This window comes from Anomaloglossus baeobatrachus, chromosome 5 (genome assembly GCF_048569485.1).
Source record: "Anomaloglossus baeobatrachus isolate aAnoBae1 chromosome 5, aAnoBae1.hap1, whole genome shotgun sequence".
In the NCBI taxonomy this organism is placed as follows: Eukaryota; Metazoa; Chordata; class Amphibia; order Anura; family Aromobatidae; genus Anomaloglossus; species Anomaloglossus baeobatrachus.
In genome coordinates, this window is record NC_134357.1 from 80641367 (window position 1) to 80661987 (window position 20621).

A 20621-nucleotide genomic window follows, 5' to 3' on the forward strand; every position below is an offset into this window, starting at 1 on the left:
TTTCATGGGTAAAAAACACCACAGTTACAGTACCAGCAAAATTAATGAGCTTTCTGAAATTGTATGCACATGCTACTTATTTTTTCCTAGCGGATTATAAACATCAATGTGTTTTTTCAAGTCTGCAGAATGACAGTTCGCTCAGCAGTTTTTGCAGCACTTTTCACCCAATCAAATACAAGTAAAAACACAGCAAAAACATTTTAAAAAAATGAAGCAAAAAACTCTGGGTTTTGGTGCAGAAAAATTCACTGCGGTTACTTATGATATGCACAAAGCTTATTTTCCTACCGTGCAGAAAAGCTTCCTAGTGCATAAAATGCCAACAATAAGTCTAATATTACAATAATTGCATCTCCGCAGCTACTGAAATTCTGTCTTTTGAACTGGAGTCTATCTGCAGTTTCTAGAAACCCTCAGCAAAAAAAACCAAAATCCTTCATGCTGCTGCTTACTGAGGGATCAAGTAACCTCTGCTGTGTACTACTAATATTTTCCAGTGGCTGTGCCAATGCTAATCCATTCCAGACAGTTCTCCCTGTGCAAGCAGCAGTGTCCCTGCTCCACCCTGGCACAGACACTCACAAGACGTCGTCCACCTTACTAAGCAGCCTAAAAACCTCATAAAACAATCAACAAGAAAAAGCGATCATTATTCTTTATGTACAGTATGTAAGAGCATGCTGCAGAATATCATAATTGTAACAATTTTTGTATGTATATAACTAAAGTTTATAAAAGATCACAGTAATCTGCAATTCTCAGTGTCTACATTTCTCTATCATCCTCATTAAAAATAGGCATTAGACCCCACCTCTATATACAGGACCACCTCCGTGACATACACTTACTGCAGGAAATTTCGATGTTTCGGTGTTTTTAAAAACATACAGGAAAAAATAGACTGGTTTTTCGTCATTGTGCTGGATCTTATTTTCTGTGGACATCTTTGCTGCCCGTTCTACTGAATCTCTGCAGATTTGACATGAGGGTACCACGAAGGAGAGGTGTCCCTCCTATTGCTGGTGTCAGGAGATCACAGCGCAAGGCTTCATACACACTTGCTCAGGTTAATACTGCTGGCTGTGCAGCTTCTCCTTTATCCAGCACTGCTAGGGTTTAAGTAGATCCTTTTGTTCCTGAAACTCTGAATGAAATGTATGAGCAGCTGTTCTCTATTGCTAATTAGCTCTGCTCTAAAGTCTTGACTCCTAGACCAGGTAAACTGCTGGTGATAGTTTCTACTTTACTGCCTCTAGAGGGAACCTGTGAGTGCAAGACCCGGAAGCCATTCAGAGAATGTTTGTTGTGTGAAAGCTATGTTGTTTTCCCTTTCTTAATCCTGTTTGGTTTTTTTCCCTTCTGGTCCATTCCTCATTATTACCTCTTGTTGTCTGGAGTGCTTTGTATGATTGCTGTTTATGTTACCCCTGTCTGTCTAAAGGCCCCGTCACACTAAGCAGCATCGCTAGCAACATCACTGCTGATGGACAACTTTTGTGACGTAGCAGCGATGTTGCTAGCGATATCGCTGTGTGTGACATCCAGCAACAACCTGGCCCCTGCTGTGAGGTCGTTGGTTGTTGCTGAATGGCCTGGACCATTTTTTAGTTGTTGCTGTCCCGCTGTGCAGCACACATCGCTGTGTGTGACAGCGAGACAGCAACAACTAAATGTGCAGGCAGCAGGAGCCGGCTTCTGCGGACACTGGTAACCACGGTAAACATCGGGTAACCAAGAAGCCCTGTCCTTGGTTACCCGATATTTACCTTCGTTACCAGCCTCCACCGCTCTCACTGTCAGTGACGGCTCCTGCTCCTTGCACGTCTAGCAGAGTACACATCGGATAATTAACCCGATGTGTGCTGTAGCTAGGAGAGCAGGGAGCCAGCAGCTAAGCAGTGTGCGTGGCTCCTGCTCTGTGCACATGTAGCTGCAGCACACATCGGGTAATTAACCCGATGTGTACTGTAGCTAGGAGAGCAGGGAGCCAGCGCTAAACGGTGTGCGCAGCTCCCTGCTCTCTGCACGTGTAGCTGCGTGCGCTGGTAACCAAGGTAAATATCGGGTTGGTTACCTGATATTTACCTTAGTTACCAAGCGCAGCATCGCTTCAGTGCGTCGCTGCTGGCTGGGGGCTGGTCACTGGTTGCTGGTGAGATCTGCCTGTGTGACAGCTCACCAGCAACCCGTGTAGCGATGCTCCAGCGATCCCTGCCAGGTCAGGTTGCTGGTGGGATCGCTGGAGCATCTGACTGTGTGACCTCTCACCAGCAACCTCCTAGCAACTTACCAGCGATCCCTATCAGGTTGTATCGTTGTTGGGATCGCTGGTAAGTTGTTTAGTGTGACGGTACCTTAAGCCTCTCTGCGTCTTTAGTCTAGAGCGGGGCTAGCTCTCCTGCTACCCTATGCACTATATAGGGCTGAGCCCAGGGAGAGGCACACCATCGGCGACTAGGTGAAAGAACCCGTACAGGGCCATTAGGGAGTGCAGGGTTCAGACTCAGGTGAGTTTAGGAGGGGACCCTGCTCCCCTTTCCCTAGTGCCAGGACCCACCATTGTAACATGTACCCTGTGTGTTGTGGTGCTCGATGGTGGTTCCCGTGTACCTGTCAGAACCCTGGAGGTCACTGCGTGACAAGATTTCACACATAAACTGAGAGGACTGACAATTAGTTAAATTATTGTGTGGATCTGCGGCATTGCAATATGCAAATCTGCTGCACATCAAGACTTTAATCTGTCGTCTGTACATACCATGAAGTTGTAAACCACAGGGCTAGCAGGAGTGACAATACCCCACCCATTATAAAGGCCACCACTGTGTTCCCATATGAGATTATCAGTTTCTCATAAAAATAATTCCGACTGCAGCTACGATGCAGTGCTCAGTGGAGAACACTGTTTATTGTGAATCCCAGATGAAGCCGTTTGCGAAACGCACTTTGGGTTCGCACAAAATCATGGTCGTTGGTTCCTTTTTAACTAGTTTTTTTTTTTTTTTTTGCGGGGGTGGTGGGGGATTCTGCGGCCTTGCATTTTTTATTTTCAGCCAGAACATAATTTATGCCTAACTGTTACATTATCTTTTTTTACTTATGTATCGATGTATTTATTTTGCTCATTTAGCAGCACATTTCCGGTTCACCCCACAATTGTCTTTTTTCTATACGACTCGTCCCCCCCTGAAGAAGCATCAGCACAAACACGCGAAACGTGCATTGGGGCTTTACCTTTTCATTTCTGGGTTAGGTGCACTTTATGGGTAAGGCTGATCTTTATTATATTGCCTTTTGAGAGCAAATCCTATTGTACCCACAGCGGACTTTAATCTCCATCTGTGAGTCTTTTTACTTATAATAATAATAGCTATCTGTCCCCCAGATATCTACCTCACTATACCCATTTCACTGGTCATATTATATTTTCCCAGAGTTTCTTGTGATGTCTTTGTTTGTCTTGTGCATTTTATATTTTGATTTAATAAAATACAGTTTTTAGCCATACACTCCAGTGTTCTTCTTTGTCATACATCACCATTTGTGGAGTGGCTTATGGATCCTTGCCCATGTATTTTGGTAATTTTGTGATCCCAACTTTTTTGGCAATATGCCCCCACTTGAATTTATATTTCTCACTATATTTTGAGATTATTTCCTTCACGCCTTTAACATAAGTCGTTTTTACAGTGTTTATTGGTTTTGCTATTTGTGAACCTAATCTTTAAAGGGTTGGCCAGGGAAAACAAGTTAACATATTCGTTACCCATTCTGTCAATTGGTGCGGGTTCCAGGATTTGGACTTTAACTGATCAATAAGTTATCCCCTATCCTCTAGGTTTTCACAGAACAGAACACTTTTAGATGGTCCCTAGACATCATGAGGCTGGTGTGCTTACTTTGAACTTTGTGTTAGAAGAATTGCATATTTATGTACAGTCAAGACAAAATTGACCACCTAAGCGAGATTTCACCTGCATAGTAGTATCACTAAGGCCTTGGCTCCACTTGGGCATCGCTATCAATGCAAATGACCCTCGGCTCAGGCTCTGCTGCAATCTTGTGATCGGATCACACTGCAGAGGAGAAGCAGAGAGTACTTTCTCCTTCTCCATAGTCTGTCTCGATGTAAATCACCCTGCACTCAGATGACATCTGAGTGCACTCCGATGTTTTACCGCACCCACAGACTTGTATAGGTGTGTGTGAGCTGAGACTCCCTCCCAAACACAGCATGCTGCGATTATTTTCTCATGCCAACATGGTAGATCGACACTGTCCCACAGTCTTACATTGGTGCGAGAGCAATTAGATGTTTTATCCAAATGCGCAAGTCCATGTAAAACGCAAGAGGAACTGAGGCCTAATGCTTGCTCCCTGCCACTAGTAAAATACCAGCCACCACCTTCTGCCCTTCCTGGCACCGTGCTGGTCCTGCTTCGCCATATTGTGACCGCAGCTTCTGACTGACCGGAAGTCACAGCTAACGGTCACAAGCTCACAAAGTAAGGCCAGTGTCATACGTCAGTGATTCCGGTACATATGACGTCCGTTTTCATATGCATCGGAGACACTGATGTGCCGCCCCCTGGAGCAGGCGAACTGCGTGGATCCGGGGTTTGCTGTGGCTCGATAAAGAGACTATCCTCTACAGGTGAATTATCAGGTTGCATGAAGCTACTCCCTGCTTGGTACTGGTCCGGTTACTGGACTTCTAGTGCCGACCGTTCTCCAAAACTAAGTCTGGGCACCCTCTCCCAATACCCTGCGACCGGGTCTCCGACTCCTCTGGTCCCAGACCACCGTCTGCGACCCAACCAAGATCACACAGGGAGCTACAACTCCCTCAGCTCCTGACTCTCTGAGGGCTACTACTGATCTGACTTCCTCCATCCCACCAGTCTGCCTGACCCCTAGGTGGTCCTATTCCAGCTAGACCACCCACTGGTGTGCCTGACAGGGTGTGGTGTGAGGTGTGGTTAGGATTTGAGTGCTGATGGAAGCAATACCAGTGTGTAGGAACCCAGAACCATGGAGGGTGAGTTCTACACCATGAGAGACAGGGGTGCAATTCCCTATGACACTCTGATAGAGTCAGGGGCATCACACTGACATACGCAGACCCATTCAATTCAGTGGGTCTGCGCACACATCAGTGTTTTCTCACGGACGTGTGTTCATATGTTCTGCATGGAGACATGTCTGTTTTTCTCCGGCAGCACTGGTGTCAAAAAGACCACACACTGATGTGATCTGTGACATGAACCGCAGAAAACATGTCTTTGAAATAAAACTATTTTCTATACTCATCTGTCTCCAGCGCTGCTGTCTCTTGCTTCCAGGACTACTTATTAACTTATTATGCGAATGAATATTCACTGCACAGCAGACCAGGAAGCAAGTATGACCACAGCGCCGGAGACATCAGCGCCGAGGACAGGAGAGTAAAAAGTTCCTGCTCTCCGTGTGCTATCACGGATGGCACACGGAGAACAGTAGTGTGCCAAAATTACAGCACACGAATGGGCCATATGTATCTTCAACACAGCCGTGCAAAACATGAATGTTTTTCAAGGATCTGTGAAGGGGGCCTAAGGCTAAAGCGGGCTTTACACGCTGCGACATCGCTAATGCGGAGTCGTTGGGGTCACGGAATTCGTGACGCACATCCGGCCGCATTAGCGATGCCGTTGCGTGTGACACCGATAAGCGATTTTGCATCGTTGCAAAAACGTGCAAAAACGCTAATCGGCGACATGGGGGTCCATTCTCAAATCTCGTTACTGCAGCAGTAACGAGGTTGTTCCTCGTTCCTGCGGCAGCACACATCGCTCCGTGTGACGCCGCAGGAACGAGGAAGCTCCCCTTACCTGCCTCCCGGCCGCTATGAGAAAGGAAGGAGGTGGGCGGGATGTTACGTCCCGCTCAGCTCCGCCCCTCCGCTGCTATTGGGCGGCGGTTCAGTGACGTCGCTGTGACGCCGCACGGACCGCCCCCTTAGAAAGGAGGCGGTTCGCCCGTCACAGCGATGTCGCCGGACAGGTATGTATGTGTGACGGCTGTTGTGCGACACGGGCAGCGATTTGCCCGTGTCGCGCAACAGATAGGGGCGGGTACCCACACTAGCGATATTGGGACCGATATCGCAGTGTGTAAAGTAGCCTTAAGACCGCACTTTGCGTTTCCACCTGCGTTTCAGGTGCTTTTTAGGTCCGTTTTGAGAAGCACCTTTATCACGCCAAAAGGCATGCGTTTTGATTTTCCAGCAAAGTCTATGGCAAATGGGGATTTCTAGACCGCACTTTGCGTTCTAAAACGCTGCGTTTAATTTGCATAATTTTGGGCAAAAACCATGCGTTCAAAGAAGGAGTATGTCAGTTGTTTTTGCCATTTTGGGTGCGTTTTGCTAACATTGAAGTTAATGAGAAATGGCAAAAACCAAGAAACTCCAAATTTCCTGCGTTTTACCTGCTTTTTAGGTGCTGAAAACATGCGTTTTTGACTTAAAAAACGCATGCTTTTCTGACATTAAAATAATGGAATAATATGTGCCTTTACACACACACATAGTCCGACAATGAAATTAAAGAAAATTTTGATTTTATTGCTATTTTAGCATTAAATATTATAAAACCGCTATAATTTCATGAAATATAAATATTTTCTTTATTAATTCCAAAATTATATGTTTTCCTTTTTTTTCTCTTTTTTCATGGTTTGACTATTTAATCTTTATTTAGCAGTGTCTTGATGTTCAAAACGCATCTGTCAAAACGCAGGTGAAAAAGCATGTAAAAAGCGCTGAAAACGCATCTAAAACGCGGTAAATACGCATGCGTTTTTAGCACTAAATTTCTGGAATAGGCAACTTTTTTAAATCAATTAAGGCAAAAAGGTGCGTTCTAAACTGCAAGTAAGAGAACGCAAAGTGCGGTCATAGCCTAAGTCTGAGGGCCCTGTTACGGCTAATATAGACTTAAGGCCCGTTTCACACGTCAGTGAAAAACACAGACGTTTTTCACTGGCGTGTAAAACACGCACATGTCCCTGCGTGTTCCGTGAATCTCGGCACACGTGGGTTGTCTAAATGCAATCCGGGCTCCGTTCTCCGTGGCCCGTGATTGCACTTAGAGATTCACTCACTTGCGCCCGCTCCCGCTGTCCATGGTGCTGATCGCTCCCGCGACGCAGCATCCGGCCGGCGGTGACCCCCGCAGCAGCTGCTTCCGGGTCGGCTGTGTAATGAGTAATGTAATGAGTAATGAGCCGGCTTAGAAGCAGCAGGGAGAACGGGCTGCAGAGGACATCGCTGGACGCCGGGTGAGTTAAAATGTTTTTTATTTTAAAAGCACGTTTTTTTCTGGCACGTGTTTCACGGACCACACCACTGCGTGGTCCGTGGAACATCAGTGATGCCAGAAAAAAATTGACATGTCTCCGTGCAGCAATCACGCACACGCGGGTACGCCGCACGGAGACACGTGCAGTGACAAATCACTGACGTGTGAGCAGACCCATTCATTATAATGGGTCTGCGTATGTCAGTGATTCTGGTACGTTTAAAAAAAAAGCACAAACGTACCAGAATCACTGACGTGTGAAAGGGGCCTTAAAGTGACTTCTGGTTCACCCAGCAAACACTGGAGTGATCTGGCCGGTCACAACTAGCAGGACAGGACTGGAGCGGCACCGAGAACAGGTGAAGATGGAGGTTGGTCAGTGTGCTACTTTGGACTTGGATCCTTTTTGTCGTGGCTCAGGAAGCCGCACTGCAGGTCAGTTTACACTGCAGGAAAAAAAAGGGATGTAGGCCTGGGATTTCTAGAAATCCGTCCACTGTGCTTGTACTGTACAACGCAGCATTTTAGATGCAGAGAGAAAACACGCTGCATCCAAAACGCTGTGAACTCTGATCATGGGCACGCAGCCGGATACCAGTCTATGGGGAAAATGTGCACATAAAATTCAGTGTACCGGTAAAACAAATTGACATGGTCCAGATTTGCACCACATGTCAGTTTATGCTGAATAAGAAAGAAGCAGAGTGGGCAGGAGATTTCTATACATCCTATCCGCTGTGCTGCAACTGTAAGACGCTGCGTTCTGACTCTGCGAGAATATACTGAGTCACAAACACAGCACAAACTCATCATCGTGGGCCTTACTGATAATATGCTTAGTTCACTATAAGTCTGTGTGCACTAGAAAGAAAAAACAGACTCTCTTAAAGAATGCCGCACCCGCGGTAAAAAAAAATGCACCAAAACCGCAATGAAATCTGCATGTGGTTTTACTGCGGTTTGCCGCAGATTTTCCGCAAGTTGGTCCCTGTGGATTTTTACCATTATCTATGGCAAAAAATGCAGGTACCTGCGGAAAAGTAACATGCACATTAATTCCGCAGCGGAAAATCTGTGGGTGAATCCGCGGGTATAAAAAACGCAGTGTGCGCACAGCATTTTTTAAAACCCATAGGATTTGCTGGGGAATGACTGCAGCAATGTTAGACACATTTTCTGCGGCAAATCCGCTGCAAAATCCGCGGTAAATCCACAGCGTGTGCACAGGGCCTAAGGCAGGAAAATTATTAAAAAGGATTGTAGGGTAATTGTGACATGGATTTTCATAGTAAGTACACCAGCCTCATCTGGTTTGAGAGATCTGTTTATTAATGTACGCCATTTGTATTGTAATATCTGGTGACAAATCTATTTTAGGGAAATTTTGGGCTTGTGGCCACTTCCACCGACATTTTCCGATCTTTCAATAGGTGTCGTAAGCCCAATCTGTGAGATCAGAGACACGGTGTCTATATATTGTACATGCAGTTGCAATGTAAGTCGCTAAAGCAGAAATTTTAACAAAAGACTGATTCTTGTCATCGTGTATTTAACATACAACAGTTTATACAGAACAAGTTAAAAGCCAACAAGCATCAAAGACGTCCTTCATGTCTCCAGCTCAGCTGCAGGTCTGGCTCCCGTCCCTCACAGCATGTACGTCTAATCCCCATCATAACAAGTGTTACTGGGGTCTCTAAGCCGGGGTGGGGGGTTCAGACAGGGCATGGTGTGTCTACAGCCTAAAAAACTGCTCCAAGAATATGAGACCAAACTATGAAAGCAGAACTACCCGACTCTGCAGAAAGGCAAGAATCGTTATAACCTGTAAGCTAAACAAACCGCTATATAAAATAAAAAATGCAATCTCCAAAATGATAAAAGATGTAAAATATTTTGTACCTTCATTAGCCATAGATTAAAGACCAGATTCTGGTGAGGTCCCCGGCGTGGAGTGACAGAGCCCCACAATGTGTGGAGAATTCCTTGTATTGGGCTAAGGTCAATCCCAGAAATGAAGGCGTCAGATTGCAAAAACAACCATGAGCCTGTCCAAACATGGCCAGTGATAGGTCAGGGAGAGGACACCTAGAGAGGACCCTGCTATTCACAGCAGTCAGGGGTCAGGGATGTTCCAGAAGCCATGAATTGTTTAGGACGAACAGGACAGTAGGGATAGGGTCCAAAAGACCCAAAATGAGCAACGATACTGTCACTATCAGATGGGGTACTGTGCTCACATACAGTGCCTACAAGTAGTATTCAACCCCCTGCAGATTTAGCAGGTTTAGGCTGCTTTCACACTACGTCTTTTTAACATGCGTCAGGAACGTTTTTTTTTGCTGCAAAAGCGGATCCTGCTTTTACAGCAAAAAACGCATGCAAACGCCTGTGTTACTTTGCAGGATCCTGTCACTGGATGTTTATAGGCGGGCATTGGAGTCATGTGATCGGGAGTGATGGGAACTAAACGTGCCAGACTGGGAGCCGGCTTCTTACAACTGCGGAGGTTCGTAACCAAGGTAAACATCGGGTATACTTGCTTGGATACCCGATATTTACTTTGGTTACGAGCGTCTGCAGCTGCTAGGAGTCGGGCTCCCTGCACACGTTACCAACGTAAACATCGGGTAACTAAGATAAGTGGTTACCCGATGTTTACCTTGGTTACGAGTGTCCGCAGCTCTCAGGTGGGGGAGAGGGAGGGGGAGAGACTGAGAGAGAGGGAGGAGAGAGAGGGGGAGAGAGGGAGGGGGAGAGACAGAGAGAGAGGGAGGAGAGAGAGGGGGAGAGAGGGAGGGGGAGAGACAGAGAGAGAGGGAGGAGAGAGAGGGGGAGAGAGACAGAGGGAGGAGAGAGAGAGACTGATCACGGAGGCTGGTTTCTGGGCATGCTCAGTAGAGCAAGCAGGATCCTGCCTATCAGCATGCCAGCGTTCACATGCGTTTGCATGCTGTTTAGTCAGGATCCAGCAATTTGCAGAAGTTGGACGCAGCTCAAAAACGCTACAAGTAGCGTTTTTGAAAGATGTTAAAAAACTGCAAGTCGCTGGATCCTCACTATAACGCACACAAACGCAGGTGAACGCATGTTAACGCGAGTCCATTGCAAATGCATTGAAATGAAAACGCATTTGCACTGGATCCGTTTCTGCGTTAAAAAAACGTTCAGGACGCATGTTAAAAAGACGTAGTGTGAAAGCAGCCTTACACATTCGGAATTAACTTGGCATTGTGACATTTGGACTGTAGATCAGCCTGGAAGTGTGAAATGCACTGCAGCAAAAAAGAATGTTATTTCTTTTTTTTTTTTTTAAATTGAGAAAAGTTTATTCAGAGGGTCATTTATTATTCAACCCCTCAACCAGAGGGCAGAGGGATGGCATAATAAAAGACATTTAAATAAACAGTGTTTGTTTATTTAACTGAGCATTTCCAGCTGGTGGCGGCACAATGAACAGCTGATCGGCAGGGGTGCCAAGTGTCGGACCCTGGCCGATCAAACATTGATGACCTATCCTAAGTAGAGATGAGCGGACATTCGGTTCGATGGCTGCAGCCGAACTTTTGAAAAAGTTCAGTTGGGTCCCGGACTTGACCTGAATCCCAATGCAAGTGACTAATTGGGCAGTTCGGGTCTCCGCCTAGATGGAGACAACTATAAACAGAGCACTTCGGGGGGGAGATGAGCGAGGGGTTTTTTTGTGTGTGTACACACACTACATCCGATCACGCTGTTGTTACACCCAGTGTGAGCCAAACAAACACTACAAGTGGCTCGCACAGGTCTGAGCACCGAGCATTCCAAGCACAGCGATGCTCACGCCAGTGGTCAGCGTACATACGAGGGGCGATCCAAAAGTAATGATAATCGGTTATTTCTATTGCACACAGAAATTAAAATAAAATGTTTTCTTCTCTCTTAGGTACCCACTAGTCCAGGAAAAAAAAATCAGTTAAATAGGCCACGAGTCCCGGGAGCTACATTCATTTGAATATGAACTGCCGAGGAGTGAACATCAAAATGGAAAAAAATGAGCTCAGAGCTGTCATCAAATACCTCTGCTTGAAAAAAATAACTACCAAAGACATACACAGCGACTTGGTGGAAACATTGGGGCGCTCTTCTCCTCCATATTCCACAGTTGCACGCTGGGCCAAGGAATTTAAGCTGGGAAGAACATCGACGGAAGATGAACATTGTGAAGGACGCCCATCCATGTCCCTCAATGAAGAAAACGTGAAAAAAGTTGAAGAAGTTGTATTGGCAGATTGATGAGTGACTATCAGGCATGTAGCTGAGGTCACAGGGATCTCATATGGCAGTATTCAAAGAATCCTTGCAAAACAATTGCATATGAGAAAGGTCTCCGCGCGTTGCGTGCCAAAAATGTTAACCGACGAGCAAAAGAAGAAACGAGTTGACATTTCAATAGCAAATCTCGAAAAGTTCCAAGCAGACAAGGAGAATTTTTTGTCACGTTTTTTGACCATGGACGAGACCTGGTTCCACCATTTTGATCCCGAAAGTAAACAACAATTGATGACATGGAAACGAGCCGACGACGAAGAAATTCAAAGTGTCAAGCTCAGCAGGGAAGGTTATGGCGTCCATTTTTTGTGACGCTGAAGGAATTATTATGGTGGACTATTTGGAGAAGGGAGCCACTATTACGGGCTCCTACTACGCAGAACAAATAAGAATATTGCGGGAGGCTATCAAGGAGAAAAGGCGCGGCAAACTGCGGGCTGGAGTGCTGTTTCACCAAGATAACGTGCCGGCTCACAAAGCTGCAGTTGCCATGGCAACCATTCAAGAAGCGGGCTTTGAACTGGTGGAACACCCCCGCTATGCGCCAGATCTAGCCCCCAGTGGCTTCTTGCTCGTTCCTCGCCTCAAGGAATTTGACGACAATAGCGACGTGATAGCCGCTGTTGGGAATGTTTTTGAGGGTGAAGATCAAGATTTTTTTTTAAGGGAATTCTAAGTTTAGAAAAGAGATGGACTAAATGTATAGACTTGTTAGGAGACTATGTAGAAAAATTATTATTTTTTTTTAATATATTCATTGTGTTTATTATTGATTATCATTTCTTTTGGATCGCCAATCATAAATCTCCCGAACTCCAAACCCAAACTGTTTTTTTTCTTTTTGTAAAGTCTTTGTTCAATATGAACACTGAACACCAAACCTCAAGTTCGCTCATCTCTAATCCTGAGGATAGACCATCTATGTAAAAGTAGTGGACAACCCCTTTAAGATAGTATCTGTACTTATACACTTTATTTATTCATTTGATGTGAAATACTTGGATATTATTTCCAATTTTGGGTCTAAAAAATAATTAAAACCAGCAGAAATATTGTGATGGCTATTTTTTATAATACAAAAATATGTACTGTTCCTCCAATAGAAACACTTTAGTTTAGCTGGTTTCACACATCCGGCTTTTCACCAGTGTGATACAGTACAATGGCAGCGTGACAAGTTCTGGTCATGTGACCGGAGCATGTGACCTGGAAGTTGCCGCAAAATATATATATATATATATATATATATATATATATATATATGTCACGCTCCCCGGGTCCTCGGATCCCCTCCCCGGGTCCCCTGCTCCGATCCCCGGGTCCTCAGCTCCGCTCCCCGGCTCACCTGCCACGCTCCCCGCTTTCCAGCCTCCGGTGCCCGCACTTCCCAGGCCCCCTGGTCTCCGCTCCCGGCGCCCGACGGCTTCCCAGTTCCTGGCCGGCTCCCCTGCGTCCTCCCTTCAGCTTCCTGCCCTGGCTTCTGGCACCCGGGCCGCGCGCATGCGCATTAGGGCGCGCGCGCGGTCACTGAACCTTTCTTAAAGGGCCAGTGTCAATTAACAGGAAATGATGCACTCAGGTACAGGGTATATAGGGGGTTAATGTCCAAGGGAGCGGGGCCTGTTCTTCGTGTTTTCCCAAGCTAGGAGTCAGGTCTCCTTGTGTTCTATGAGATACTTACCTCTCTGTCTTCTAGAGCCGATCCTGCATCGCCATCCGGTCCTGCGGTACCTCGAACCCCGAACGCTGCCCATCTGCCATCCTGACAGTCCGTACCATCTCGGATCCCTGCGGTGACCCGTCATCTCGCTCCAACGGTTCCGGACCCTGCCTGACACCATCACGGCTTCCGAACCTGAGCTCCGTCACCCGGACCACCATCCGTGACCTCGTGGTCCCAGGGACTTCTCCATTTGCTCTCAGTGCACGGACTGTCCTGCTACCTACAGTGCTCCGGCTACCGGACTCCTTTCCCTCATCCGGGAGTTCGGCCCAGTGGATCCACCTCCAGGGTCTACCCGTATATCTGGCCCTAACAATATTATTTATATATATATATTTTGTATTGGGCGGCATGGTGGCTCAGTGGTTAGCACAGCAATCTTGCAGCGCTGGGGTCCTGGGTTCAAATCCCACTAAGGACAACATCTACAGGAGTTTATATATTCTCCCCATATTTGTGGGTTTCCTCTGGGTTTTCCGGCTTCCTTCCACACAACAAAGACATACAGATAGGGACTCTAGATTGTTATCCCCAATGGGGACAGTGTTGCCAATGTATGTAAACCACTGCAGAATTAATAGGGCTATATAAATGAATAAATATTATAACACATGAAAATCTGGTATTTTGTGTTAGTAACTTTTTGCTATTACCTGTATGTGTCTTTCTGTGTTCTGGTATTATCTTTATAAAAAAAATATATAATAAATGAATTACTAACATAACTAATAAATAAACTAAAATAATGTCTATCATTGGGACCTTGGGGCACTGGGGCCACAGGTATGAACCCAACCAAGGCAACGTCTGCGTGGTGGACAAGTTTCACCTATGTTGCAGAACATACATTCTGTGTATTAAATAGGGAGAATAGTTTCTTACAAAATAAGAATATACAGGAGCAATAAATAGTGCAATTCATACAGCATATTAAAGACTAGTCAATCCTTATTCAATGAATACATGGAAAGACATGCTATGGAATATATGATCACCGCAAAATATGACCAGGAATATATACTGTATATGTAGATTCTGCAAATGTGTTGAGAAAACGTTTTGTAGCTGATAATCCGTTCCATTTATCTGAATGAGGTTATATTGGCGTCATGCACATGGATTTCTGTAAGTCCTGTGTGTGGATATACGTTAGTTTGTACACAGGTAGGGGATCACACTTACCTCATGGACATCCTCGGGGGGCGGCGGTGTGCTGCTTTTGCTTGGACTAGCTGTGGGTCCGTCCTGTAAATAGAAATTGTGATCATTATATATCTGCTTATTTTTAATGCCAATTCTAACAAAACCCATGGTTTCCATTCCGTGTGTTATAACAGCTTTGCCCCTCCAAAGTCTAGATAAGCTGTTAGATCAGTCGGTGTAAGCCATCAGTCTGCCACTAGAGGGGGCTACACTACAGAACCATTATCTGCAGAGTGCAAAAATGGAAAAGGGGATGAAAAGCTGTAACAGAATCATAACCATGCGTGATCCCTGCACAGAATGTATACATAAAAAGTGAGCATTTGTATGTTCTCCCCGTGTTTGCGTGGGTTTCCTCCTGGGTCTTTGATTTCCTCCCACACTCTAAAGACATACAGATAGGGAATTTAGATTGTGAGCCTCAATGGGGACAGTGATGATTGACAATCTCTGAAAAGTACTGTGAAATATGATGGCGTTAGTGATGAGCGAGTACTAAAAAGCTCGGGTGCTCGAAGCTCGGGCCGAGCCTCCCAAGATACTCGTGTACTCGGGCCGAGCAACGAGCCCAATGTTATCCTATGGGAGACCCGAGTATTTTTGTGAAATGACCCCCCGGCAGCATGGAGAAACCCTAAAAATGTCACAAAAGTCTCAGAAGAGTGCTCAAATGACATGGCAACAGCATGGGGAAGACCCCTTGAAGCATTTATCACTGAAAAGTCACAGCTGTGAACAATTTTGTCCGCGTTTTACGCCATTTTTACGGACTCACCAGAAAACCTTCCAAAATGACCCCAAAATGATTTTTCATGGCGGAAATGTTAAGGGCACATACCCAATAGTGAGATAGAGCTGGTGTATGTTACTTTTTGAGATTAATACATGAAAGATTTTACGTGAAAACATTGTGTGGCACTCCGATGTCCCTGAGAAGAGACGTACATGAAGGCCTCTTGAGTCTAATGTGCCCATTTTGAGGAAGTGAGTCTTTGTAGTATTTTCCTTTGCCAGGGCAGTCCAAAATTGTGAGGTTCACCAATGCCCCTGCATACAGACGTGCATGAGGGCCTGTAAACCTGAAGTGCCCATTGGAAGGAAGTGGGTCTATTGTAGTATAGCCCTTAGGCAGGGCAGCCAAAAATTGGGAGGCTCCACATTGTCCCTGGATAGAGACGTGCATGATGGCCTTTAAACCTGAAGTGCCCATTGTAAGGAAGTGGGTCTATTTCAGTATAGCCCTTTGCCAGGGCAGCCAAAAATTGGGAGGCTCCACGTTGTCCCTGGGTAGAGACGTGCATGATGGCCTGTAAACCTGAAGTGCCCATTGTAAGGAAGTGGGTCTATTTCAGTATAGCCCTTTGCCAGGGCAGCCAAAAATTGGGAGGCTCCACATTGTCCCTGGGTAGAGACGTGCATGAGGGCCTCAAAACATTAAGTGTCCATTTTAAGGAAGTGGGTGTATTATAGTATAGCCCTTAGGCAGGGCAGCCAAAAATTGGGAGGCTCCACGTTGTCCCTGGGTAGAGACGTGCATGAGGGCCTCAAAACATTAAGTGTCCATTTTAAGGAAGTGGGTGTATTATAGTATAGCCCTTAGGCAGGGCAGCCAAAAATTGGGAGGCTCCACGTTGTCCCTGGGTAGAGACGTGCATGAGGGCCTCAAAACCTTAAGTGTCCATTTTAAGGAAGTGGGTGTATTATAGTATAGCCCTTAGGCAGGGCAGCCAAAAATTGGGAGGCTCCACGTTGTCCCTGGGTAGAGACGTGCATGAGGGCCTCAAAACCTTAAGTGTCCATTTTAAGGAAGTGGGTGTATTATAGTATAGCCCTTAGGCAGGGCAGCCAAAAATTGGGAGGCTCCACGTTGTCCCTGGGTAGAAACGTGCATGAGGGCCTCAAAACATTGTTCCCATTGCAAAGGAGCGGGTCTCCTGTCGTTGTAATGTCCATTCTGCAAAGAATGGGCGAAAAAATTTACCACTGGGGGTATACCTGAAACAAAGGCCTAAGTATTGCAATTTGTAACGGTCATCATCATGGTGGCGCATGAGGAGAAGGAGGAGGAGTCCAGCGATTATCCAAAGTCCAGAAGTGTGTACCCATGGGTGAGTGGAGGTACATGGCAAACTTTAAATTCCGCTCTCATTTGCTGGTGGTGTGGTGAAGTCTGGCCCAATCCAACCCTTGTTCATCTTGATCAGAGTCAGCCTGTCAGCATTTTCAGTTGACAGGCGGGTGCGTTTATCTGTAATGATTCCACCTGCGGCACTAAAAACACGCTCTGACAAAACGCTAGCAGCAGGGCAGGCCAGGACTTCCAAGGCGTAGAGAGCCAATTCATGCCACGTGTCCAGCTTGGATACCCAATAATTGTAAGGCACAGAGGAATGTCGGAGTACTGTTGTTCGATCTGCAAGGTACTCCTTCAGCATCTGGGCAAACTTAGGATTTCTTGTGGCACTACCCCGCACCTCAGGGGCTGTGGTACGTGAGGGGCTGAGAAAACTGTCCCACATCTTAAAGACTGTTCCCCTACCTCTGGCGGATTGGACTTGTGCCTCTCTCGGCTGTACGCCTCGGGTGTCCACTGATTCATGACCTATGCCGCTAGCGTTTTGTGAGGGGAATGCTTTGCCTACTTCCGTGAGTATGGCCTTCCGAAACTGCTGCATTTTGGTTGACCTCTCCTCCACGGGAATAAGAGACAAAAAGTTCTCCTTGTAGCGTGGGTCTAACAGTGTTACCAACCAGTAATGATTGTCGGCCAAGATGTTCTTAACGCGAGGGTCACGAGACAGGCAGCTTACCATAAAGTCAGCCATGTGCGCCAGACTCTTAACAGCCAGGACTTCAGTAGCCTGACCAACAAGATGACTGAACATGCTGTCCTCCTCCTCCTCCTCCTCCTCCTCCTCCTCCTCCTCATCTACCCTGTCCTCTGGCCAGCCACGCTGAACCGAGGATATGACTGGTGTGCATGTCATATCCTCAATTTGGCCGGAGAGTTGCTCCATGTCTTCATCCTCCTCCTCGTCATAGTCCTCCACTGCACGTTGTGATGAGACGAGGCTGGGCTGTGTGTTATCACCCACACCCACTACTGTTTCTTGCTGCAACTCATCGCGCTCCGCCTGCAATGCATCATGTTTGTTTTTCAGCAGAGACCGTTTTAGAAGGCAGAGTAGCGGTATGGTGACGCTAATAATGGCGTCATCAGCACTCACCATCTTGGTGGAGTCCTCAAAGTTTTGGAGGATGGTACATAGGTCTGACATCCATCTCCACTCCTCAGGTGTTATGTGTGGAGTTTGACCCATTTCCCGACGGCTTAGGTGATGCAGGTACTCAACAACTGCCCTCTTCTGCTCACATATCCTGACCAACATGTGCAGAGTTGAATTCCAACGCGTGGGGACATCACACACCAGTCTGTGAGCCGGAAGATGCAAACGGCGCTGAAAGCCGGCAAGGCCGGCTGAAGCAGTAGGTGACTTTCGAAAATGTGCAGACAGGCGGCGAACTTTTACCAGTAGATCAGACAGCTCTGGGTATGACTTTATAAACCGCTGAACCACGAGGTTGAGCACATGGGCCACGCATGGAACATGTGTCAGCTGGCCTCGCCTCAAAGCCGCCACCAGGTTCCGGCCATTGTCACACACGACCTTTCCTGGCTTTAGGTTCAGAGGTGTGAGCCAGTGATCTGCCTGCTGTTTCAGAGCTGTCCACAGCTCTTCTGCATTGTGGGGTTTGTCACCTATGCAGATTAGCTTCAGCACAGCCTGTTGCCGCTTCGCCGAGGCAGTGCTGCAGTGCTTCCAGCTTGTGACTGGTGTGGAGGGCACAGTGGATGAGGATGCGCAGGAGGAGGAGGAGGCTGAAGAGCATGACATTCCGGAGCTGTAGAGTGTGGGTGAAACACTGACTGAGGTAGGGCCTGCAAACCTTGGTGTGGGAAGGACGTGTTCCGTCCCTCGCTCAGACTGGGTCCCAGCTTCCACAATATTAACCCAGTGTGCCGTCAACGAGATGTAGCGGCCTTGCCCACAAGCACTTGTCCACGTGTCTGTGGTTAGGTGGACCTTGGGTGAAACAGCGTTGTTCAGGGCACGTGTGATGTTTTGTGACACGTGGTTATGCAACGCGGGGACGGCACACCGGGAGAAATAGTGGCGGCTGGGGACCGAGTAACGTGGGACAGCTGCCGCCATCAGGTCACGGAATGCTTCAGTCTCCACCAGCCTAAAAGGCAACATTTCCAGCGCAAGCAGTCGCGAAATGTTAGCATTTAGAACTGTGGCATGTGGGGTGTTGGCAGTGTATTTGCGCCTGCGTTCAAAGGTTTGCTGAATGGATAACTGAACGCTGCGCTGGGACAAGGACGTGCTTGATGATGGTGTTCTTTCTGCGTAGGCAACTGCAGGTGCAGGAGTGGAGGAGGCTTGTTCGCAGGCAGCATGGACAGAGGATTGGCTCGCATGCACAACCAGCGAAGACGTAGCAGTGACATCAGCAAGCACTGCTCCTCGACTCTGTTGTACTTCCCACAAAGTCGGGTGCTTGGCTGACATGTGCCTGATCATGCTGGTGGTGGTCAGGCTGCTAGTTTTGGTACCCCTGCTGATGCTAGCACGGCAGGTGTTGCAAATGGCCTTTTTTGAATCATCTGGATCCAACTTAAAAAACTGCCAGACTCGGGAAGACCTAACATTTGTACAGGCACCTTGTGTCGTCGTGTTGTTCCGGGGAACGGTTGCCTGACTTCTGCCTGGGGCCACCACCCTGCTTCTTACTGCCTGTTGTGATGCTACGCCTCCCTCCCCCTGTGCACTGCTGTCCTCGCTCTGCATATCCTCCTGCCAGGTTGGGTCAGTTACTGGATCATCCACCACGTCGTCTTCCTCTTCCGCACCCTGCTCCTCCTCCTGACTTGCTGACAATTGTGTCTCATCATCGTCCACCACTTGTTGAGACACGTTGCCAACTTCGTGAGAACGTGGCTGCTCAAATATTTGGCCATCTGTACAGAAGATCTCCTCATGACCCACTTCAATATGAGCTGGCGAGAGGCCAGAATGTGTGAATGGAAACGTGAACAGCTCTTCCGAGTGTCCAAGTGTGGGATCATTAATGTCCGAGGAGGACGTGTACTCAGCCTGGTGGTAGGAAGGAGGATCAGGTTCAGAAATGTGCGGTGCAGTATCACGGCTACTGACACTTGACCGTGTGGAAGACAGAGTGTTTGTGGTGGTGCCAATCTGACTGGAAGCATTATCTGCTATCCAACTAACAACCTGTTAACACTGGTCTTGGTTCAAGAGCGGTGTACTGCTGCGGTCCCCAAGAATTTGGGACAGGACGTGCGAGCGACTAGATGTGGCCCTTTGTTGTGGCGAAATTAGAGCTTGCCCACGACCTCGGCCTCTGCCTGCACCACCATCACGTCCACTTCCTTGTTCCTTGCCAATGCCCTTGCGCATTTTGCAATGCTGTGCACTGCTGACGTGTATATTCACTACTTGTGCATTATATCAAAGTGTGTGGAAATTGCACACAAGTGCACCTGTACGCTGCCACCAACAGGCACACACGTGCAGTTTTAAAAACCAAGCACGGACGCAATAATAACCTAACAGGTTTTTTTGGGGAGCGACAATTACAGACAAGTCAGACACTATCTGGACTGTTTTACACTGTGTACACCAGCCCCAGATATGATGAAGGCTGGTATACGGTCACCACTACCCTGCCTGCCTGCCTGCCTGTATACTGGTACAATAGTCCTGACAAGGACTCTTTTGGTCACTAGCCTGTATTCAGACCTGGCTATACCCTGCCTGTATATAGCAACAATAGTCCTGAGAAGGACTCTGCTACTGTACTCCGACCTGGCTATACCCTGCCTGCCTGTATACAACTAGAATAGTCCTGAGAAGGACTTTTGGTCACACTGTTTGCAGCCCTGCTCCGGAAATAACTATAAAGGGCCGCAAAGCTTTCCCTGAATCAGCGACACTCTCCCTACACTGACTGTCTGA

General features: G+C 47.1%; 1 protein-coding gene across 5 annotated transcripts in view; it reads right to left on the reverse strand.

The window, feature by feature from the left end:
- Positions 1-20621, reverse strand: part of TACC2 (transforming acidic coiled-coil containing protein 2) — a 300109-nt gene that overhangs the window by 209819 nt on the left and 69669 nt on the right. For all 5 annotated transcript variants that reach the window (XM_075348634.1, XM_075348635.1, XM_075348633.1 and 2 more), the window contains exon 3: positions 14560-14622. In XM_075348634.1, the coding sequence (XP_075204749.1) occupies positions 14560-14622 (63 nt within the window). The remainder of the gene's footprint in view (positions 1-14559; positions 14623-20621) is intronic.